At 36.2% G+C, this 24,961-nt stretch overlaps 1 protein-coding gene across 1 annotated transcript; it reads right to left on the bottom strand.

Annotated features, from left to right (window-relative positions):
• Nucleotides 1–748: 748 nt before the first annotated feature.
• Nucleotides 749–24,250, bottom strand: cfap57 (cilia and flagella associated protein 57). Its single transcript, XM_084412412.1, has 22 exons — nt 24,091–24,250; nt 23,057–23,367; nt 22,072–22,322; nt 20,384–20,549; nt 20,143–20,295; nt 18,059–18,198; nt 16,978–17,143; nt 16,723–16,836; nt 15,778–15,990; nt 13,705–13,881; nt 13,445–13,606; nt 12,037–12,192; nt 11,563–11,656; nt 10,260–10,450; nt 7,445–7,618; nt 7,169–7,327; nt 4,912–5,055; nt 4,502–4,618; nt 2,361–2,495; nt 2,131–2,274; nt 1,738–1,864; nt 749–1,575 (listed from the first exon to the last, which is right to left on the bottom strand). The coding sequence occupies exons 1-22, from the start codon at nt 24,245–24,247 to the stop codon at nt 1,415–1,417; spliced, it is 3,612 nt and encodes a 1,203-aa protein (XP_084268538.1). The 5' UTR covers nt 24,248–24,250; the 3' UTR covers nt 749–1,414.
• Nucleotides 24,251–24,961: the final 711 nt, after the last annotated feature.

Here is a 24,961-nt window from a genome sequence, read left to right as displayed (position 1 = left end):
GTTGCTCATTGTTTGGATGTACAAATGAACACAAAAGTATTTTTTTAGTTCCTTATCCGAGCCTCTGAAGAACCAGTGGGTTATGTGAATTTCTGATGTGTAATTGTTCAAGTTCAGACAGATAATCTTTCTCTCAAAATCGTTCAATACTGTTTATGCATAAGTAAATCAAGCCAGTGACTAAACGATCAACTTAACGTCGTTTCTTAGTAGGATGAAAATAATCTTACTTAAAATGTGATTAATATACATACAGAAAGCGATCAAAGACCAATCCCTTTCCAATCGCCCAAGCTGTCAATCACACAGCGCGAGTTTATCTGGACACTTGCCAAAACTCGTTATGAAATCAATGACGCTGTTACACTGCACAACTTACTGTACTTACCTCATGTTTGCATTGGTGAAATCATTAGTGAGAGTGCAGAAACTGCGTTGCAATGATAAGATCTTCATTCACGCGATCAACAGGCTGTCATCTGCTCAATGCTCATCACTGCAACCTTTTATGTGATGGGAATAGATCTAAATACTTAAAAAACTTCTCACGATTCGTTAATCCCGATAGCTGTAATAGTAAAAACGTATAATAGCTGTAATAGTAAAAGTTTTCGAGAGAGTTCCACATGTAATGCTAGATATTTCATTTGCAAGCATGTCAGCCAATCACAGCAGTGAATACACTGAAGTCTCACAGCAGACACGCCCCTTCAAAAAGAGAGTTCAAATCAGAGGCTAAAATCAGGCTAGGAAATATGCCTTTTATTTCTAAATTATAACAACTTTTGATCTAAAAAACATACTAACATTATAAGGGCACCCCAGGAAACATTCTAAAATAATAAAATAATCCATGCAATGGGACCTTTAAGGTCGGATGAGTGAAGCTATAGGTAGCCAGTGATTTTCTGATGTATTGAAATGAAACATGTTTTATTGCAATAAAAATCTGGGTTGCTTAATTTACCGTGTTAATGCTGTCACATGAGCATCTTTTACCGTTGTGGCGGTTCAAGCTTATATAAAAATATTCAGGCTGAATGTTTGGATCCGAACACAAGAGGCCAGCAGAGCATCACTGAAAAATAAAAAACCTATAAACCTAACTAAATTTTAATTAGTAATAACAAATGAGTTTCTATGCATTTTTAAATTACACGTGAAGCTATTCTATTGATGGATGATCATTTAGAAATTGTTCTGCGTGTATTTGTTCAAATTATTCTTCATAAACCTCATCCAAACAGGTTCATTCACGGAATTCATAGAGTACAATTGACAAACCCTAAGTTGAAAATATCTGGAACATTTATTTAAATCTGTTTTTCGTGTGTTCTCCGTCGTTTCATAAAGTAACACCCATATGACATATATTTGATACACTTTATTCAGGCATGGAGAACAAGAAGTACATTCAGTTGGCAAGCGGCGGTAGTTTTATTCTGGATGTGGGTGTCTGGCCGAGAATCTCCTGCTTAAGTCTATGGATCTCCAGTCGCTGAAACTGGATGATCTTCTCCGTTTCTTCAAAGCTCTGTTCCGTCATCAAGCCAGCCCTCCCTGCTGACGCTGCACCTGAAGCAGGACAGAAAAAGGGCAGCTGAGAACCTCCAACATTAACATCTGAGTTGGTCCATTATTATCCAGTGGCATTTTGTTTCAATCCTGAAAGGTTAACATTTGTAAAGATGTAAAAAACGCACCAAAAACCATCAGTTTCAAGTCAACATGGGTCACCTCTTGTGTTAGCAGAGCCCTGGTTCTTGTTGAAGTTGGTTTGCTTCTCGTAGTTGTGCAGCTGCGTTCGGACCGTGCGCAGTTCCTGACGCAGATCATTGATCTCTTTCATAAGAACAACGTTGTCCTGGACACAGATGGCAGATGTGAGAACTTTCACACAAACAGAAACAGTGACTTAAGGAAAATCCGGCCCACATCTGCTACACAAGGAATCCACATGTACCAGATGTGGGCCGGATCTGAGCCGACACCATGTTGCTGTCTGGGATTGTATTTCTATAGGTAGACGTGGATCAGCATTACTGACGTGACCCTGCCAGAACTAACGCTACGCTTGATTTCTACATGCACGTGTCCGATTTAGACACTGTCATTTTTTGTTCCTCTCACCTTCATGAGCTTCGTATTGTTGGCCTGGAAGACGTTTGCATCTCTGCTAATCTGTTTCTTCATAGTAGTGACAATCTTCTCATAGTGCTCCCTCAGTCTGCTGTTTTCCCTCTGCATATCTGTGTGCACTGCCACTTTCTCCACCTACAGACAAACACCACACAAGCTCGCTTCACTGGAGGTCAAAACAGACCGAAATATGAATAATAACCCCACTGTCTTGAGCTTACCATATCTGACGGCTGAACGTAACATTTATAGAGCTCTCGAATGTTGTCCTTCAGTCTTTTCGGGTCCTGAATGCATTCCACACATGTGTGAAGGTCAGCTTTAAATCTCTGTACAAGAACCCCAAAGTCCTGCACCTGGAGAAGACAGCAGGACAGGCACTCGTTTAAAAATTATAGTACAACTAGAACATTAGTTGACTATTTAATTGTCAACTAATGTTCCCATAAAGGTCAGTTTTAAAAACAATTTACAAAATAATAAATAATACTGTTAAAGGTAATCTTTAGCAAACCTCAAAATGAATATTTCCCGTACTGTATATTATAATGTAGAAATTCACTTTTATTATTCACTTTTAGTACTAATTTTAGTTTACAGTTTTTTTTTTTTTAGATCTGTAAAGAATTATACTGTACAAAACTCAGGGGTGTAAAAAGTACTCAAACTAAAAGTATGGATACTGAGCGAAATTTTTACTTAAAGGTACATTTCTGAGAATAGCTGTTGACAGTGAACTGAGCAGCAATTACAACACACTTGCAGCCAATCAGCAGTAGGGGGCGTGTTCACTCATGATGGGGGAGGAGAGAGAGTGAGCAAGAGAGAGATTTGAAGAAAGACTGTAGAAAGAGAGATGGCTGAGAGACATTACAAAAGAGAAAAGGTGAGTGGAAAAAGAAGGTTTATAATCAGGCAAGAGCTTTAGGACCCACGTTAAAATTAGTAAAGTTTTCCAGCTAGAAGGCCTGAAAACGAACGGCGAGGTTGCGTTGTTTCTGCTTTATACGCGAGTAACATTGGTTTTGCTATGTTTCACAGAAAACAAGATATTCTGTTGTTTAGCTCTAGTAACAGGACAGTTTTGAGTGTCATTGTTTGTCTGGAGCTGCTGTGCTACTGGTGGCTTACAACAAACTCTTGCTTGTATTGTGTACTGTATGTTCTACCTTGTCGTTCGTTCATCATCTTCTCTTTATTTTTCGTGAAGCATTATTTTGCTTCAGCTATGATAGAGAGACATCCACTCTTATATTGCGTGTTTGTGCATTTTGGGGGCGGAGAAATGAAGGGAGGGGTGTGTTTGTTTGGGTTGATTTCAAATATCAACAGTGTTTCTCAGAAACTGCTTACTGCACCTTTGATTAAAAATATCTAGTCAAAAACATACTTGAGTGAAAGCAAAAATTTAATTTTTTAAATTGTACGCGAGTATTATAAAAATAGAACTATAGCAAAAGATAACAATGAGAGAAGAGTCTCCTGTTTAAGCATTTTGAAGCATATTTATTTACTTTAATATAATTACAATACTTTATCCGTCAATAAATATTCACAAAGGACTTAACATTTTATAATGTTCATTTAAATGCTAATTGTTTTCAAGGTTCATAACATCTAATAAAAAAATATTTAATAATGGCCACTATGAATTTTTGGTAACACTTTAGTTTAGGGTCCAGTTCTCATTATTAACTAGTTGTTTATTAGCATGCATATTACTAGGATATTGGCTGTAAGCACATATTAATGCCTTATTCTGCATCATATTGTATATCCCTTAATCATATCCCAATTCCTAAACTTAACAACTATCTTACTAACTATTAATAAGCAGTAATAAGGAGTTTATTGAGGCAAAAGTCATAGTTAATAGTTAGTTAATAGTGAGAATTGGACCCTAAACTAAAGTGTGACCGAATTTTTATTTAAATTCTCTTTGAAATTGTCATTCACAATGTCGTAGACAGTTACCACTGACCAATCAATTTTGATGTTATAAAAATAAGTCAAATCTCAAAACACCATTGCAAAAATATAGGAGTGCTTTCAAGTCAAAAACAAAAAAAAATTTTTTTTTGAAAATGTAATTAAGCTAAGCATTCAGATTAAATCCCCCAAAATAATACTTAAGTATAGTAATTAAGGAAAATACCCAAGTATTTTACATAATTGATAATCCCTAATTATGTTCTTAATAAATGATTGCACACTTAATGTATTAAGTCTGTAAAAATTCTCAATGACCAACTTATTTTATAATTCTTTTATCATTTATGCCTTATTGAAGGAAATATTAAATATAGACAGTGGGTTCTAAATTTAAGGAACAGTTAGTTCGCAGTACAAGCACAGTACTAACCTTTTTCATTTCTTTGTGTAATTCTTTGTCTTTGGTTTTCAATTTTAAGTTCAGTTCATCAATTTTCAGTTCCAGTTCTGTGTTCGTCTTATGGAACTCCTTCAACTCTCCCTCCATCTGGAACACACACACACAAACATCTTTTATCACACTGTGTTCATAACAATAGCCTGGTTTATATAAAATGATCGGTTTTATTTACATCTGACAATGTATTCTGGATACCACTTCATTTTCGATAGTCCTCTTTGGACATTCTACTAACTATAAGTAACTTTGCAAGTACACGTCGACTTCTTCAACTAACCCAAACCCTAACAGTCTACTAATACTCTAGTGATGGTTAGTTGACATGCAGTCGCAAAGTCACTTATAGTTGTGTGAGACATGACATATATGCAGTAAAACACCTCCTGGATCTGCTCCTTCAGCTCTTCAATTTGATTATCTTTTGGTGCAATCTCCTCCTCCATAAATTCAGCCCTGTGCTTCATCACTTCCAGCGCTTTGTTAAGTGTGCCATTCTTCTTATTCAGATCATAGATGCTGTTTGCCTGTTGAGACAAAGCAGATATTTCTTTCATGTACAGTCCATTGGACTCAGATGGCATGAATACAATACTAAATCCGTTTTTGCCAATATTAATTAACCATGTTTACTTCAAATGCACATCTTTCCCTCATTCACGCTTTTTATCTTCTCTCATCTTGATTATTGTAATGCTAATGTACACTGGCTTGCCTAAGGGTTCTATAGCGAAGTTATACAATTGATACAAAATGCAGCAACCAGAGTACTAATAAAATTAAAAAGGAGAGAGCGTATTACACCGGTTTTAATGGAAATACATTGGTAACCAGTTCATCAAAGGAATGACTTTAAGGTTCTTTTATTGGTTTATAAAACACTGCATTTCTGGCATCTTCATACATTTCATACTGTCTGTCGAGATACGTTCCAGTTCGTAGTTTACGATCCTCTAGCGCTAATCTTAAACATTTGGGTGGTACTTTTAGCCACTGTGCTCCAGAAATTTGGATTGTGAATACTAGCATTCATATTTTTAAAAGGCGGGTTAAGACATATCTTTTTAACCCTTTGTCTGCCTGCTCGACCAAATGGTTGAGCACATTTTGAGTCACTAAATTTTATTGAGAGGAGTGCCACTGTGCCTAACTTAACTCAAGCTGATTGAGCCATCTCTACTGAGGTATGTTATGCCAAAAGAATCCACTAGATGTCACACTGTCAATCAACAGCACTTGTCACAACACTTCCTCACACATGGATTTCAGAAACAAACAAAAATCACTCCTGCCATGTTTTTGGTGAAATTTTGCAAGGTAAGCATATTTTTTTGACATATTACACTGTAAGAGCCCTAACTTTACAAAATTATGTTACTTGATGCCATGAAAAAAACTTTAGTATGTTTTTAATAATTTTTCAATAACATGCTCAACCAATGGTTAACTGTCACCCCCCTTTTTGAGAATGGGCATTAAAATGCACTATTAAAACTTGGTTCTTATTCAAGAATGCTAGTTTGGTCTTGTTTTAAAGAAAACATTCAGCAGATTATTGCTGAAGTGACAGCACTTCAAAAAATGAAAGTATGAAAAAGTAATGGAAGTTTAAATTTACAGTAAATCAAATATACTGTACTTAATATTTTTTCTCTTATATAAAATATATATTTTACAAAATATTTTTTACTATAAAATCAAAGCCATATGTCTAACCAAGTTGTGTTCCAAATGTGAAGTTGATATCACAAAAATGCCACCGGGTGACATGCATTCCATTGAATTTAATTTTATGCATTCTGCCGTAACAAATTAGTAACATTTCTGTCCAAATATCACTTCTGTCACAAAATATGGAACCTTGAGACTCTTGAGTTGCTTATCAGTATAGCAGTATAGCTTATCAGTATTCTGATTCTCTTGTAGTTTTAAAAAAAATGTTTTATCAATATATATATATATATATATATATATATATATATATATATATATATATATATATATATATATTGATATTGAGGTGAAATTATATGGCCAATTCCTTTATTTTACATTGTGAACCTTTTATAGTTGTTTTCGAATATCTTTATATTGGCATTGTGTGAATTTGTATTCCCAATATTTGTTTTTATGCTTGTGAAGCACTTTGAGCTGCATTCCATGTATGAAAAGTGCTATGCAAATTAATGTCTATATTAATAATAAAGATGATAGATTAATTACTTGGAGTGGTTTCTATGACTTTGGAGGGTGCGAAATTAGCCATTTGTAATCCGTCTACAACTGTTTAGAAAAGCAAATGTTGTTTAAGGAACAGGGATAAAAAGTGACAAGAGAGTTCATGTGAATTTTAGTTCTAATCAGACTCGACCGACTTGATTTCTACAGGATTGCGTCTGATAGCGGTGCCCACACTGAAATCTCACTGGAACAAAACAAAGTGCTGCTCCTCTTGAATACTGATCATCAAATATGGACGAGGAGAGACTGACTGTAGACGTATGATTTGTGATTGTGTCTGACATTCAGAATGATCAACTTCAGCATAGAAAGACAAATATGAAAAGAGCTATATGTAAATAAAACTGACTTGACTTGCTTTTCCTCATGTCATTATGAACAGGGTTCATGTGTGCTCACCTTGTCCTGAATAATTCCATCTTTATTCTGAATTGTGGCCTTCAGCCCAGTGATGTCATTTTCCAGTGATTTGATCACCGACTGTAGCTTCTGCACTTCCTGCTTCAGCTTCTCGATCTCCAAGTTCCTGTTATCAATTTCCGTCTGCAGTCCATTAAACTATACGACACACAACCCAACCTACATAAGATTCAGCTCACTGCATATACAGTATGTCAATCTTTTATACACTGTACTTTGCAGGATTGAACTCAGAACCGAATTATAGTCACTCACCGACTTTGTTGTGGTATCTAATTCCACTTTGAGCGTAGCGTTGGCCTTTTTTTCTTCCTTAAAGTGTTGCTCGTACTTCATGCGGATATCATAGATTTCGATATCTGTGTCCACCTCCTGTTTCTTTATGCATTCCTCAAATTCCCGAACCTTCTGCTGGGATTCATCCTGAAACTGCAAGGTGGAAAGAAAAGGGCAAGATATTATTCTGTTAGCAAATTTCAACATGCTCCTCACACAATCGTAGGACTTCACAAGACAACAATCACACTAATATGGATCATATGGTGGTCTTTTTTTCTTTTTCTTTTAGAGGTTGACAGCCAAAAACTGAATAATTAAATTATTAAACCTACAGTAGTGGTCAAAAGTGATGTCCAGAAAGCATTTTTTTATTTTATTACCCTACAAGTTTGATTACAGTTTTTTTCAGTCGCTAACAAGCGTTTGTCCAATCAGTGTTCACATTTTCAAAACTCTAAACACAATTAGCACAGCATCGGTCTTTTGTGGCCATACCATTCACACATTTCTTGTCGTTTTCACACAATATGCAGTCAGTGAACACATTTCCACAATGCTTTCATTTTCTTAACAGACAAGCTATACCTCCCAACAAAATGATGGATTGTTTTTGTAGTATTTACAAATGTTAACACACAACATCCCACAATAGCAAAAACAATATTCCTAACCTTAGATACAGTATGGACTGCATTTATTTATTTACCATTTACATGAAACTTTTACCATTTTTGTAAATTTCATGATTTTAGCTAAATGTGATTTTGATTGCTAGCAAAATGTGTTGCTTTTGAACAATGTCATGAAGAAACAAGCTTTTTGAGTCCATATGCATCTTCCTGGAGTAATGATGCTGAAAATTCAGCTTTTCATCACAGGAATACAGTAAATTACATTTTCCACAATTTATTACATGACATACATATTTTTAAACAGAAATCAGTTATTTCAAATTGCACTACGTAATATTTTACAATATGAAAGTTTATAAAAACCTCTGCTTCTGCAATGATATCAGTTCAAAAACAATATATCAGTGAGAGAGTCAAGGAGCTACAACGACAATATGTCCAGGTATAGTGTACTGTATATTCAATTCAATCTCCAGTTCTATAAGCTTTGCACTTTGCAAGTAGGTAACCTACACAGTAATAGGTTACAGTACAGTACAGTAATGCCATGATTTACATAGACTTTGTTTTGAGAGTTATGGAATTGGAGGCCAGCCAGGCCCCTCATGAATTCAAATACATATAGATGAGGCAGGATTCAATCTGGCCAAAAGGCGTCAACCTGGACAAAATGTAATGTGAAGGTGGAAGGTTTATGACCATCAGCCACATGACCAGATGTCCCTCCTTGAAGCCATTGATGCTGGCTCCAAGGGTGGATCCGACATACCAACCAGTTTTATCCCAGGTGCATCGCCTTGGATGATATCAGATGTGATCTTGATGAACATGTGGCCTAACCCTGAAGATCGCAGAGATTAGATACAGTAATTTTGTGGGGGGTGTGTGTAGTTTTTTGCTGTTGTTTTTTTGTTCAGAATGATCTTGTGTGTTTCATGGATATTTTGTTCACTGTAAGCAATACTGTAAAACTTTTTCTGTTCCATCATACCATGTTTCTACTGCACCTTCTGTAGTAAACAGTAAAGGAATAAACACTGATTTGCTTTTTACTGGAATGCTTATGAATGTGAACAGTACTGTACATGTGGACAGTTCCCAACCAAGAATTTAGTGTAAAACGGTGGATTGCATATTTTGCATGCAAATACCTGTAAAACTGAAACATAAAAGTCTATGCAGTTTTAGTAATGTCAACAATAGCCAGTATTTTGAAACCTGGTGTACTCTGATTGAGTGCATGTACTTTGTGAAGTGAAAACAAGTGTTATTCTTTGACAGAATAATTTCATTTTGAGTCAGATTTCCAGTGTTTTGGTAAAGTTAATGTGTGCAGAGAAACATGTGTTCTGTTTTGAAATGAAGAGTTAGTATATATTTAACAAAATGTGTTTTTGAGAAGACAATTAACCATTTGGCCAATTGTGTTTTGTAGGTGTGAGTCTGTGTTAAGAGTTTAGAAAAAGTATCTGAAGTATGGGTAAGCGCTTGTTAGCGATTGAAAAAAACTGTAAACCATCAAAATATGGGGAAAATGTATGTATGTATATATATATATATATATATATATTTTTTTTTTTATATATATATTTTAAATATGAGTGAAGAACAAAACACTAAAATTGGTTAAGATATTTATCTGACTAAATTATTTGGCAAAAAGGCAAACTACAGCGACAGGTTTTATTTTACTATGCAAACAAACAAAAAAATGCATGGAAAAACAAAAAGCTCACAGGACAAAGCATACACTGACTACAACATAATCAGTGATTAATATATCATTGGTTCTCTGTTGCATTTGCATGCGTTCATAATTTCTTTGTATGACAGCCTGGCCAAAAATTACGTCCACACAATTTGGCATGTTTCATGGCGTTATTACAAATAAAAACACATTTTTCAATAATATTTGAATAAAGGGTGAAGATGTCAATTTTCCTAGGCCGGACATCACTTTTGGCCACTACTGTATCTCCGTTTGTGCTTCACATGGTTTGCTGATCACCAGCATGGGAAACAGTTTTGCTTGAGAACATAATGAGTGTGTTGGTCCACCAGCAAGACCAGCACTATAATAAACCAGCCTGGACCAACATGGAATTCATGCTGGATTTTTCAGCAGAGAATGTGGCTCAAGTGTTCGTAGTTGCCTTTACCTGGTTCAACAGCATCATCTTCTCCTCCAGCTTGGCCTCATAAGACTGCATCATCTCCTCCAGGGCTCGGGTCTTGCTCTCCTCCATGCTGTGCAGCTGCTGCTCACATTCCTGCTGAACGTTGTGAAGCTTCAGTTGTAGCTCATTGTATTTCTCATATTCCAGCATGAGCTTCTGGTTATTGGTTGACTCTGTGAAAAGCAGCTTCAGTTAGCCTGGATAATTCTGAGAGGGGAACCGGCTGCTTCTGAAGATAGTAAACTGGTTAACATTACATTAAACATTTCAAGCACAATAATAGCATCATTATTTTAATTCAGTCTTGATTTAAGTTGTCATGAGCTTGTCGATAAAACATTATACGTAGGAATCTTCCAAAAAGTTTTAGACCTACATATACCAATATAAAACTACCAAAAAAAAGACTTTACGAAGCCTAGAAATTAATTCATAGAAGAGTAGAAGCCTAATTCATATGAGGTCAACTGGAAAAAAAAATTAACAACAGAAAAGTATCTTATATCAGCCTCAAGATGCCTTAAAATGATTTAAAACAAGACAAACCACTCTTAAAATGTATACATTTCTTTTATAAAAACTACTAAAGAACATCAGTAAGGGCAGCAAATCGTTCTCCTCTCCGCCATGTTTAAAGTTTATGGCCTGTCCATCTCGGGAACTTGAGTAACAAAATTATCCCTGAGCTTCCCAGTGGTAAATAAGACTTGAGAGGGCATTCATGTCCAATTTTTAACTAGGAAACTCGTATTTACAATAATTCCGCTATCAAGCGAAGGCAGCATAAGCTAAAACAACAAAAAATTAAGACATACTTATTTTAATTTGTTGCCATGGTTTTGGGAAACCTACTGACTATATGAATTAGGTCAAGCAGAATTTCTATTTGTGCATACATACATTGTTTTTCTTTTTACATTGATTTACATTAAAAACATAGACAGCAGCAGGAATATTAGGTTGCTTTCACTTTAAGAGCTAATGCATGGATCCAATATACTGTTACACATTCATTTTATTTCTCAACTGTTTTCATTCTGTCAAGGCATAACTGACTAGGTTTACAAGGATACTTGCCAAGACGGGCGTTTTAACAATTTTGTTTGAATATGTCTGTTCGCAAGAAGATGTGAAAGATCTCAATTCAGTATTCTCACGCTGTCTGAACCTACATGGGGGACCTTCGAATATGTCTTGAACAATGTTGAGATCCACTGCTGTATCTGGTAGTGTAAAAACGTTTATCATTAAGATTGTAAAAATGAATGAAATATGTTTTGTTTACCCATGTCCTGCAGCTCTTTATCATGTTTCTCTAAGATTTCTGACAGAGCTTTAACATGGGCTGCTTGCTGCTTCTCTTTTTCTGTCTTCAGGACCTGTAATAGAAAATGAACTTTATAAGTTTAAAAGGATAGTTCACCCTTTACTCACCCTCATGTTGTTCCAAACCTAGTGTCTTTGTTCTGATGAACACAAAAGAAGATATTTGAAAGAATGTTGGTAACCGGACATTTGACGGCATCCATTGACTTCCATAGTATTTTTTTTTTTCTAATATGGAAGTCAATCAGTGCCGTCAACTGTTTGGTTACCAACATTCTTTAAAATAACTTTAGTTTGGGTTCAACAGAAGAAAGAAACTAATTCAGGTTTGGAAAAACATGAAGGTGAAACAACATTTTTAGATGTACTATTCTTTTAATAAGCCATTTGTGTTAAGAAATAGAAATAGACTTTTGGGTCTCTTGAAACTGACCTCTTTCTCAGTATTTAGTGAACTGATCTGTTGGAGACATTTTTCATTGAGTTCATTGATCTTCTCCTTGTAGGTCATTTCCTTGAGGCTGAGCTGGTACTTGTTATCCTCCTGGAGCGCATCCACTGTTGTGTTCAGATCCAAAATCATTTTATTCTGCAAGGTGGTCCAACATTTTGCCATTTAGCTTCACCATATCAATGACATTACAAAATATTTCCTAAGCTTTCTCTTAAACGCCCCGTTTTATGCAGCATTGAGATGGTTCAAGAACACAATTACTGATTTGAAGTAGGGCTGCACGATTTGGGGAAAAAGTCATATTGCGATAATTGAGGTCAATATTGCGATTACGATTGCGATATGCGATATAATAAACAAATGGTTTCATGAGTCAACTTGCTTGGTTCTAAAGGAAAATAAATGCACACACAGATTAGTGATAATCAGCCTAAAGAAAAAAGTTCTTTAGTCAAGAGCAGTGAGTGTTTTTCCCTGTTCCCTTTGTGCTTTGATTAACTTTAGCGACAGATTTTTTTTTTTATTGCATTTTAACAAGAACAAAACATAATTTACATACAAGAGTACATATAACCATACATGTCAGGGGTAAAAAAAAGAAATAAAAGAATTTTAGCGACAGATATAATTAGTGGCTACTGTGCACTGTCCCTTTAAGACCAGCCGCTGTCAGAGACGCGGATCTCACACGCGCCTCATTCTTTCACGAGTCATCACAACTCTTCATGTTCATCATAAGACTACTCTTATGTTATGAAGACACTCGACAAAAATACATTTTGGCATAATTGTGTGTGTTATTGTTCGTTCAAGCTCAAAAGAGGACTGTATTCTGTCATGCTGTTTTGTGCGCACGCACGATATTAGCGCGAGTCTTTCTGTCTGTCACAGTCAGGACATTCACAGGCAGCGCGTTCATTTTGGCATACATGTGTGTTGTTCGTTCTACCGCGAAAGAGAACTTGATACTGGCGCGCGTCTATCTGTGTGTGTGTGTGTCAGGAGGACATTCACAGGCAGCTCGTTCTTTTATGTCTTATCGCGCATGAATGGTTTAAAAGCATTTGCATTAATAAGTGCGTTAACAGCGCTAATTTGTTTTAATATAAAATCGCAGCATTTTGCGTCATATAATCGCGTAGGCTTGACATCGCGATTGCGATTGCGATACGATTAATCGTGCAGCACTAATTTGAAGACCTAAAAACTTGAGCTTAATGTTATTTTTTTCATTTAAGCATAATCAATGCTACTTTACATCAACAAAGTATTACAGATTTTGCTGATTTTTTTTAAACAAAAAATACAAATGACCAACACAAGGGAAAATAATGACCAACATAAAAATGATATGATCAACACAAGGGAAAATATTTCCTCAGGTTACCTTTTCTTCAAGGTCTGATTTGGTGACGAGGATCTCTTCTGCGTATATTAATTCCTTCTCTTTTTTCAACCCTTGTCCCTCTTTATCAATGATTTTCCAGATGAAAAGACAACCGTCTTCTGAGACTGTTAGGAGGAACTGGTCATCAAAAGTGATAATCATCTATAGACAAAAGATAAAAGCATTAAAGAAAAACATGCTTGACTTCTGACTAGGAGCTCAAAGGAAACTTAATTCCAATGAATTTTAGCAGCGCAAACCTTAGTGACAGGTCCAGCATGGGCCTGGTACTCTAGCCAGGAGGCATCCTTGATGGGTAGAGGGTATTTGATGGCCCTCACTGTCCCAGTGGAGGTTCCAACGAAGAGCGCTCGTCCTGAACGAGACATAGCAACAGTGGTGCAAACCACATCGCCTGAAGGCACTTCCCTAAGGATCTGCAGCAAAAATATTAACACAAAGTTTTATTTTGAGGGATCATTGATGGTTTTCGTTTAATCCAAAAGATTCAAATATGCTGCGCCACAATTGTTCATAAGAAATGCGACAACCATTTGACTCCACTGATGTCAAACCTGGTGCAATGCGCTGTGAGGTGCTATATTTAAAGGGGCACTATGCAGGATTTAAAAAAATAATGAAGTATAGAAAAAGAATCATTACTTATGGTCTACTAGAAGTGTGTGGTGGTGCAACTGATATATCATGTCAGGGGCAGGGGGCGTGGCTTCTGGCGGTGTTCCGTCTGTGAGGAGGGGCCAAATTTGAATGTTGAGTTTACAAACAGTAACTGAAAATCATGCATAGTGCATCTTTAAATATGAAATTTCTGGTTAATTTGAGCTTTTTCCTCACATAAAGCTATTGTAAAGCAATTTGTCCGTCCTCCCCAATTAATTGGACGAATTGGAGCTAAAAACAGGGCTATGCTCCTTTGTAAATATCTGTATTGGTGTTGAGCTTGACAGTTAAGAATCTGTCACGCTCCCCAATTCGTTGATTGAGGGTTAAAGCAGGGATATGTTCCCTGGCAGATAGCTCTACAAGTACAGAGCTAGACATGTGGAACTGACATATTTAAGTTGCAAAAAGTGGCCTACTCTCTCCACTGTTACCCTCCTCAAATTTTCAGATTAAGGCTTAAAGCAGGTTTACATGCTCCCCTCTCAAGGGTTGGTCGCAGTGTACTCAATATCATTGTAGAGCTTGGCAGATGAGAACTCAGGTGGTCAAAGTCAAAAGAAGTGGGCCACTTTCTCATCTGTCACCGTCCCCAATTTATCCCATTGGGGATAAAAGCAGGGTCATGCTAATTTGTCAAAATGTTCATGAGTGTAGAGCTTGATAGATGAAGGCTGGTGTGGATTAAACTGCAGTAAGCGGTCAGCACTCTCTCATCTATCTTATGGGTATTGACCTTCGACCTTGGACTACTGTATGTCGCATCCTCCCCATTCATCAGGCGGTGCTTTAAAGCAGAAGTATATGCTCCCCTCTGTAGGTTTGAATATGGTATACTCTTCTGCAATGTGAGCTGGGCAAATGAGAGTTAAAGGGGTTTAGTTGCAAGAAACGCCCAGTCTCTCATCTGTCACTCTTCCCAATTTATCAGATTGGGGTTAAGCAGGGTTAGGGCTGGTTTACACAGAGCAAACAGCAAAAATGCGAGGCGCAGGTCAGTGGAATGGAGAAAAAAAGTGCAAGGTCTAGAAATGCGTTTTTTAAAAGTTGGACTTCTTTTAACTTGAGTGCCGCATTTTTAGGACGCCTCGGACTGGTCTAATGCAAAAGTTCCCGTTTCGGAAACAATTGCGCATGGAAGCTTTTTCCTAGCGCCTATAACACTGAGCTTTCTTGGTAGCAAGGCTAGAGAGTCACAGGAATGCATCCTATTGGGTACTAATGCTTATGTTTAACTCTTGGTCAAGGCCAATTAAGTTCTTCAGTGCTTGACCTAACAAGATTGTGCTTGGTGACCTCACAGCTTACAGGAAGGCATTGGTCAGCAAGGCGTAGTCAGTATTAACATACCCATAGTGTCAACAACTGATGCAGCATGAGTTCCCTCGAAAGTGAACATCTTAGGGTTACATATCATATGTAACCCCGGTTCCCTGAGAAGGGAACAAGATGCCTTGCATCAAGCATGCCTGCACATCTTCCTTCAGACAATTCATATCTCGTTCTCTTCACATAATAAATCAATTCTGATATATACTGAAAACCTTGGATTTAAAGGAATACATTTTAATGAATCAAGTTCTGTAATACAGTGAAAAAAAGTTGTTTTGAGATGTCAAATGAGTCTTTTGAGACTGCATTCATGTGCCCACCTGACTGTCTTGGATTTCCTTCAAAGTGCAGTCTGTCCCGACAGCAAAGAATGTCTTTGCATCAGGGGAGATGGTGACCCCTGTGTAGCTGCAGGTCTTGAGCACGCTGTCGGACTCCCGGGTCCCGCTGAGAGTATTCCACTCGTACACCGCCCCGTCCATGCCACATGACACAAGACGACTGTCATCTGCACTGAACGCTATGGCTCGCACCTAAGGCACAATAATATGGACTTTAACACTCTTTAAAGAGCCTAGTTTTAATAAGGCAACACTACATCTGTGGATTTCCTCCTTCAAAATATCATATTCCACATAAGAAAGAAATACACATATGATTGGAACAACATGAGGAACAGTAAAAAAGTAGTAAAAAATAAATATACCAAAATGTATTTATGAAAAACATTTATAAGTATACTAGAAATACAATTACATATTTGTGTACTTAATATGAATAGCCTGCAGTAGTACATTTTTAGTATACTAAACTGATATACTTCAAATCTGCTAAATTGGAACAACTAATTTTAATCGGAAGTTATCCTTTAGTTATCCAGAAATAGTGCTGAGGTATATCTAAAGCTATACTTACGTTTATTTGATTGTGCTATAGTGGAACTATTGCAAGTATACTTTAGGTACATTTTAAATATCTTGCATTTAAAGACTGATATTATACAGAGATCATACTATCCTTACTAATGCTGATATTAGAAATGTGCATTGTGCAATAAAGAAGTACTCCAAATAAAGTTTAATTATAATATTTATATCAGTAAGTCTCAAGCGATAAGTCAGTAAATATGTTAATGGATTCATAGTCTACTTAGTATGAAATAAATGTATTTTAAATACATTTTGGTAAAGTTTTTTTTTCACCAGGGTGATTTCCCAGGGATAGATTTTCAAATCTAGGTGAACTATTTCTTTCAGAAAACATACTTTTTCATTGTGACCCTTCAGATTCAGGACGTCCTCAAACGTGGTAGTGGAGTAGATGTTGATCACATTTCCATTGACAGCAGCAAACAAGTGTCCCCCATTGCTGAACACACACTGGGAACAAATGTATGGAAAATTAGCCACCACAGCCAATCAACAAGGTGTATAGGAATGTGATGAATGAGAACAATGCATATCTTTCTATACATTAATGAATAGATAATAGCAAATTTGAACGGATATGCAGAGACGCACCTCACGGCAACTGCGTACAGTGAACTCCTTCAAAGTCCTGATGTCATCGATGAGCAGAGTCATGAAACGGAGTTTGTCTGAGAATCCCACTAGGATGTAGAGTCCAGTGGGGTGAAGAGCTACGCTGTAGGATTCCTCCTGAAACTCCTTATACATCTCTAAATCACTGGACAACAAACACTAACTCTATTGGATATATCCAACAGTATCCCTGCTAATAAAGACCTGACGGCTTAGACCTGGGGCTAGTTGCATAAACTGCTAAGACGGGGACACACTTAACGACTGTAAGGCCGATTATGGATGTGATTTGATACTTATGACTGATCGTGGCCAGAGACAGTTCAGTCTGTGTTCACAGTCAGTGTTTAAAATTTGCTCCAGTCATTGGAAACAGTCTGTAAGCGGTCCGTTAAATGTGTCCCTGGCATTAGTCATAAAAAAAATCTTTAAGACTGGGCATAACTGCTTTAAGTCAGATACATAAAAACGTAGATTGGTCTAATTTGATACCCAAACGTAAGACTGATTACCCCTACCTAACTGCTAGTTGTTTGTACTAGTTCTTAAGACACAATCTTAACATAATGGCTATGTTCATGCAACTGGCCCCTATATAATATAAATATTAAGTTAAATAATATTAAATACACTAACATTCAAAAGTATTTCAGTAGGAGGTCAGTAAGACTTTTCAATGTTTGTGAAAGAAGCTTATTATGCACACAAGGCTTCATTTATTTGATCAAAAATACAGTAAAATTTTAAAATATTATTAGAATATAAAATGACTGTTTATAAGATTTGTAAGATTAACCAAGACACAATCTAAAAATGTATAGATGTGGATATTTTCGCAAAGTGACCATTATCAATCAACATATTTTATTATGATAAATATGATAAAAATATGATAATTTGTAAATATTGCTTTTACAGACTCTTCCAAGAGCATAAAGAGCCAAAATGAAAATGTCTCTTTAAACAAAACTATGAGACGAATAATGCTTTAAAGCTCACTGTGAGAGATAATAAAGCAGAAGGACACAACATCTTGTCTCTTTAACAAAGCTAAACATACTTGGTCTCAAAGTTCCAGATGCGCACTGAGCGGTCCATGGAACAGGTGGCAATGAGCGGTTTGCGGACACAGGTGGACAAACCGGTGACAGTGCTGGAATGGAACGATTGAGACAGGTACTCAAAATGAGCACGATCACCCTGATAAAACAGTGGGAGAAAGAGCTGAATTAGTCATGACTGGTATAATGGATAAATAGAGAACTATGTATTTGGCTGCTATTACGGGATGATGTGAGATTTTGGTCTTGCTTCTCACAATAGCTCTCACAGTTATAAAAAGAGCAGAAACTGATTGTTTGCTCGTTTTTGAAGTGAAGTTTTGTTAAACACAAAACTACAGTTAAGATGGGCGAGGCAGACCAGGGTAATCATAGTGAACTAAAACTATTAAAAACAAGTTTGTTCATTAAAGGGGTGGTATAATGCCCTTTTCATAAGATGTAAAATAAGTCTCTGATGTCCCCAGAGTGTGTATGTGAAGTTTTAGCTCAAAATACCTTACAGATACTTTTATACAGCATGTGAAAATTGTCACTTTTTGAGGGTGAGCAAAAACGCACCGTTTTGTGTCTGTCCCTTTAAATACAAATGAGCTGCTGCTCCCGGCACAGTAGGCGGAGCTACAGCAGCTTGCACTCACACAGACATGCACTGAAAATTTCAAAAACTTTTAGCCTTTTATGTTCAAACCGGAGTCAGAAAGATGGAGAGACTTCTGAATGGTTAGTTGATGAATTTATGTAGCATATGTGTAGTTATCTTCTAGTCATTGATTAGCATATTCTGTCTTGATAATCTATAAATCGTGTTCAGGGGGCGGGGTTTATGTAAATTTTAGGGTTGGTGATGTCACTAACCCGGGAGGAATGTCTTGTAGTCCCTACCAGCCGTTTGTTATAGTCCTTAAAAAGCGATTTCTTTTAAATAAAATATCTCCCTTTGCTTTGAACTTTGAGCGTCGTAACTTTGCAGATGTTGTTTATGCTCAAACAGCAACATTACACACTAACTAAAGTTAGAAAAGTTAAATCATAATCAACCACCCCTTTAAAATATACCTGGAATAAAATAAAATGTAAATATTATATTATTTATTTATTATTAAAGATAAGATAAAAATAAGTTTTATTTAAAGGGATACTCCACTTTTTTGGGAAATAGGCTCATTTTACAACTCCCCCAGTTAAACAGTTGAGTTTTATCATTTTGAAATCCATTCAGCCGATCTCCGGGTCTGGGGGTCCCACTTTTAGCATAGCTTAGCATAATGAATTGAACCGGACAAGACCATTAGCATCTCTCTCAAAAAAATGAACAAAGAGTTTCGATATTTTTCCTATTTAAAACTTGACTCTTCTGTAGTTACATCGTGTACTAAGACCGACGGAAAATGTGAAGTTGCGATTTTCTAGGCTGATATGGCTAGGAACTATACTCTCATTCCTGCGTAATAATCAAGAAAATTTGCTGCAGTACCATGAGTGAAGCAGGCGTAATGATATGACGCAGCGCCTGATAATAGTCCCCAGCTCGGTAGCCTATTATCAGGAGGCATGCGCTGCGTCATATCATTACGCCTGCTTCACTCATGGTACTGCAGCAAAGTTTCTTGATTATTACGCAGGAATGAGAGTATAGTTCCTAGCCATATCAGCCTAGAAAATTGCAACTTCACATTTTCCGTCGGTCTTAGTACACGATGTAACTACAGAAGAGTCAAGTTTTAAATAGGAAAAATATCGAAACTCTTTGTTCATTTTTTTGAGAGAGATGCTAATGGTCTTGTCCGGTTCAATTCATTATGCTAAGCTATGCTAAAAGTGGGACCCCCAGACCCGGAGATCGGCTGAATGGATTCCAAAATGATAAAACTCAACTGTTTAACTCTGGGGGAGTTGTAAAATGAGCCTATTTCCAAAAAAAGTGGAGTATCCCTTTAAAGCCTAACTAAAACTAAAATTAGAATAACATAAATAGTAATATTTAACTGATTATGCGCAATACCTGCAAACCTACACCGAAATTCATGCCCTGATAGTATATAAATAACATTCAAATAACACTGAGACAAACAAACGGCACCTTTTCTAACTCCACTACGGAGAGCTGGATGCTGTAGAGCTGCCCGCGGTCTGTACTGGCGGTCAGGGTCTCTTCTGATGGACTGATGCACAGAGTGCTGAATTCCTGATGCTCTGCAGAACTGGAATCATTACTGAACGCCTCTGGAGGAATCTGAGGTGACAAGACGAGAAAACAGTTGCAGGATCAACCAACCCGAAACACTATCGTGATCATATGAATGGGGAAAATGTCAAGGCACCTTTATGTCTTTGGTCTTCTTGTACTGGTCCTCGTCCTCGATTTTCTCAAACAAACACACCGTTCCAGGACCAGCGGAGCAAACGAATCCACTAGAATAACCTACAATGGCTGTCACCCGCGGCAGGGCGGAGGAGGGCTCATTTGAGTCCTGCTTTTCTGACTGACTGCAAGATAAAGTCAAGAATAGACAACATGCAAAAAGTAATCCTCATTCATAGCATAATATATGTTAGAGTTGAAAAATATTGCAAATAGGCCTATTACAGCCAATGTTTTGCCAAAACAATGTCATAAGGAGACCTGGTGGTTATAGATCATAATTAAATGTACCAGGAAGTAAAAACACTGATAATAATCAAAACAATCAGGGCTTTGTTCCTCTAAACTGGTATAAGACTGTCATATGACATATTAATACTCAATAAACCTATGTAACATGCTGTTGCAATTATTACACATTTTTTCAACTTTTGTGACATTTTGTGACACTTTTATGTGCCAGGGTGTGATTTGTATATAACAGATTTTGACTGCTTTCTTTGGAAATTTGAACGTCACATTTCTAATGCCTTTTATGTATAGATTGTATTGCTTTCGATCTTAAAATAATATTTCATATTTCATAAAAATATGATTTATAGCATGTTTAAACACAATAAAAACAATAACAATATGAACATTTACTGTTTTGAAATGATTTACTGTATATAGGCTAAATGTTATCAAAAATCCTTTCATGTGGGTCATTTCCACTACAACTTTTCCAAAAATATTTTAATTTTAAGGTTAGTGTACTTTTTTTTCTAAGGCTACTTGTACTTGTGTACAGGTGTCAATAAAAAGCTTAAGATGAAATACTTCTGTGTGAAGAAAATAAAGAAAAATACCACTGAACGGAATGTTTTTCTTACATATTAAGGTGTAATTTTGTCAAAAGATGCAAAAAGTGTGAAAATATTGAATTGAACGTATTGATACATAAAATGCTAGCTATGAAATTATCCTTAGCAAGACAAAGAAGCCATTTTGTTAAAGGAATGTTAAAAACACTATTTTCATAACCGTCATTTTCACCGTCAACCAAATGGTATTAACCAATAAACAATACATTATAAAAAAGCTTCAAATTATACATGAACTATAGTAAAACCAGTATGGCACAAGAAAAAAATATTGTATCAATAATTATGAGAAATAAAAAATAAAATACATTTTATTAATTAAAAAGGACTTTTAATATGAGAATTACCTCTAGTATTATTACTCTGAAATGTTTTCTAATAAAATATATTTTAATAATATTAATTTTATTTGCATAAACTTTGACTTTTTTTGATAAATAAATGATACATTTTTCATGCTGCAACTGTTCATCGATAAACAGAAACAAATAGAAATGTGAATTTTTCCTTTTTCAAACATTTTATTTTTAAATGGTAAACATAGTTTTAAAAGATCTGAAAAAATTAATTAAATGATGTGTGTTTTGTATGATATGTATTTTATTAAAAAAAAAAAAAAAAAAAATTACCTGGAATATGTTATAAGGTTTGTATTAAGAAAACATGAGATAAATGACAGGATTTCTCCTGTACTTGTTGCAGGTAATCGAGTGTGAAATGAGTGTTTTAGTACATGTCACTGCTGATGTCATCAGCACGTGACCTCACAGCTCATTCCGCTCACCTCTTCACCTTCTGCACAGACGCCACATTTATCTCCCAACGTAGGCGACTTGATTCAAACATCATCAGCTGACCTGCCTCTGTTCCGGCCACCACCTTCTCTGTGGATATCCAGGTGTGGCACAGGAAGTTGTGGGCGTCTGTTTTAAATGCGCTGGACTGTTTCAGGGTTTCTCCAGCGTAGCGGAAGATCTTGAACACCTTGTTGCCGCTCACACAGATCTGAGTGTTGTCCTGAGGGCTGAAGCTCACCTGTGAATGGGAATGGATAGATTGTGTTAGGAAAGCTTGATCATTGCAGTAATTCTGACCTGTCGTCAAAATAACAGTTTAATTAAATAATTCTGTGTTACGGTAATGAGGATATGAAAAATAAGATGTATTTTTTTGCATAAACATTATAATAATTTGTCATTTTAATCATATTTCGTGTGGAAATGCCAGAAGTTTATTCCAGGGACTAAGCATTAATCATTATACAATTCATATATAGACACTAATTATTTTCAGCTGTGCACTCATCAATCACAATCATTATCACCTGTGTATATGTTCAGTTCTGTTTCAGTTTGGTGTCGTCTAATGTGAAAGTGTTGTGTGTTGCTCTGACATGACTAGGCTAATATTTTTAGGACCATATTATCTCTTTTTATTGTTAAATATTTTAAATAGCAATGACAAGTAATGGTAACTATTCTACTACCTTTCATTTATGGTGATTTTTTATATATTTGTATTATATTATCACAAATGACAAAATTATTAATTACACAAGCAAACACCCTTTGAAGTAAAATGGCCAGCATTACGGTAATGAGACTTTTGGTTGCTTAGGGTTATGTTCAATCATTAAAATAATGGCACAGTTCCAAAAATATTAATGGTCCTAAAAATAGACTTCATCTTCTTTATGGAAAATATAATGTCTTGAGTTTCTCAATTGATTTCGGGGTGATATATGATCGTTTGAAGTCAGTTGTGTTTACCTGGTTTATGGGGCCACTGGTGCTCGTCTTCACAGTGGCCATCAGCTTCTTCTTTTCCCACATCCAGAGGAAGAGAGTCCAGTTCGGCCCTCCTGACTGACCGATCAGATACTTCGAGTCAGGAGAAAAGGCCATGCAGACAAACTCATCCACTGGGATCTCTCCTCCAGTCAACACCTTGCTCTTCCTGTTCTGCTCGTGCTGTAGATCAAACACAGTGATGGTGGCTTTCTCTCCACATTCAGACACAGCCAGATAACGCCTGTTTGTGCTGATGGCCAAAGCCTTCATGCCCTGACTTCTCTCGGTACCTGTGCCGACATAGACAAGACCACAGGAAACAGATGTTGGTCACCAACATACAAGACAGGGGTCTGATGGATCGTTCTCACAAAACATGTCCAGGTCAAATTTAACCATAAAATCTAAATAAAGAAACAAGAAAATATATTTTGCATACAATTTTAGAAGCATTAAAGTGATAGTTCCCCCGAAAATGAAAATTCTGTCATCATGTACTCAACCTCATGCTGTTCCAAGCCTGTATGAGTTTCTTTCTTCTGCTGAACACAAAACAAGATATTTTGAAGAAAGCCGGAAACCAAACAGTTGATTGTATTCTATAATATTTCTTCTCTCTCCATACTATGGAAGTCAATGGGGCCCATCAACTGTTTGGTTAGTATTCTTTAAAATATATTATTTTGTGTTCAACAGAAGAAAGAAATTAATACAGGTTTGGAACAACTTGAGGGAACAACTGGTTTCAATTTGGGAGAACTATCCCTTTAAGTTTTTTTTTTTTTATTTGCCTTGGTATATTATTTTCATGACAGTTAAACTCAGATAGGAAAAAAACAAGTGAGACAAGTGATAATGATATAATTTAATACGTATCATATGATATTATGAGCCTATAATATAGGCTACAAGACATAGGCCTAACTTACTATATATTACATATAATATATAGCCTATTAAAATACGTATGAAGTGTCTAAAAATGTATGTTTACTATAATAAAGTAACGCTACCTGGAATAAACTTCTGGCATTTTTGGTTGATGTTATAGCGCACGCAGTTGTTTCCGCACGGAAATATGATGGTTTGCTCATCAAAATACAACAAATTATTCCTCACTCCTGTCCGCAATCCGAATATATAATGAGACTGTGCCACTACAGTAGCCATCTTGACAAAATTATTAGCTAACACTTTGTAGAAAAATACGATTTAAAACGAGTTGTCTGGTTTGTTTGCTGTGCATCTGTTTAACGCTGCAGTATTTATTAGTTACTAGGGTAACAACAAGCTAACAGAGAGAAAGAGAGGTCAGACACGCCCGTTACACCGCCCACAAACTGTTTTAGAGCTAACTAACACTTTAACGGCCTAAATACATATATAATGGTACAGTAAAATGTGCTAAAAATGCTGAACTTCTAACAGCGCCACTGACATTGAGGAAGCGTCGCGTTATTTAAAAGGGAAAGGTTCACACGTCCTAAATTGGGGATAGGGGAATCTGACGACGTCGGTGTGGTAGTAAGAATTAGTAATGAGATTTTTTTTAAACGAATCTTTATAACCAATTTACTATTTCTGAAGTAGGAATGGTTCTGTCATGTTTCAAGACGATCAAAACGCAGCTGCAGTTCTCCATTAAGACCACATGATGGCGCCCATACAAAGCACGATGAAGTCATGACGTGACAAAAAAGTATCAAAATAATTTAAATGGCCTGACGCATCAAAGCTTTAAAATATGGACACAGTTACAGTTCATTTAAAGTGTTTAGAGATAACAGAAAGAAAAAAGTTTTACAGTATTGTTACATTTTAAATGTCCCTCGTATTGTTTTTTGTTAGCCTATTGTTTCAACTCAACTTTTATTTACAAAGCAC

This window comes from Rutilus rutilus (genome assembly GCF_951802725.1).
Source record: "Rutilus rutilus genome assembly, chromosome: 6".
Lineage (NCBI taxonomy): Eukaryota > Metazoa > Chordata > Actinopteri > Cypriniformes > Leuciscidae > Rutilus > Rutilus rutilus.
The sequence above is the reverse complement of the archived record's forward strand: the minus strand, read 5'-3'. Positions and strand labels throughout refer to the sequence as shown.

What these genes read in the sequence shown, in the direction of transcription:
- cfap57 (XM_084412412.1), bottom strand. Translation starts at nt 24,247, where the DNA reads ATGGCTACTGTAGTGGCACAGTCTCATTATATATTCGGATTGCGGACA. An exon ending in AGATGATGCTGTTGAACCAG is followed by an intron (nt 7,619 to 10,259) that starts GTAAAGGCAACT and finishes TCCACCTTGCAG; the next exon opens with TTTCAGGATGAATCCCAGCA. An exon ending in GGGCTCTGCTAACACAAGAG is followed by an intron (nt 1,576 to 1,737) that starts GTGACCCATGTT and finishes GTCCTGCTTCAG; the next exon opens with GTGCAGCGTCAGCAGGGAGG.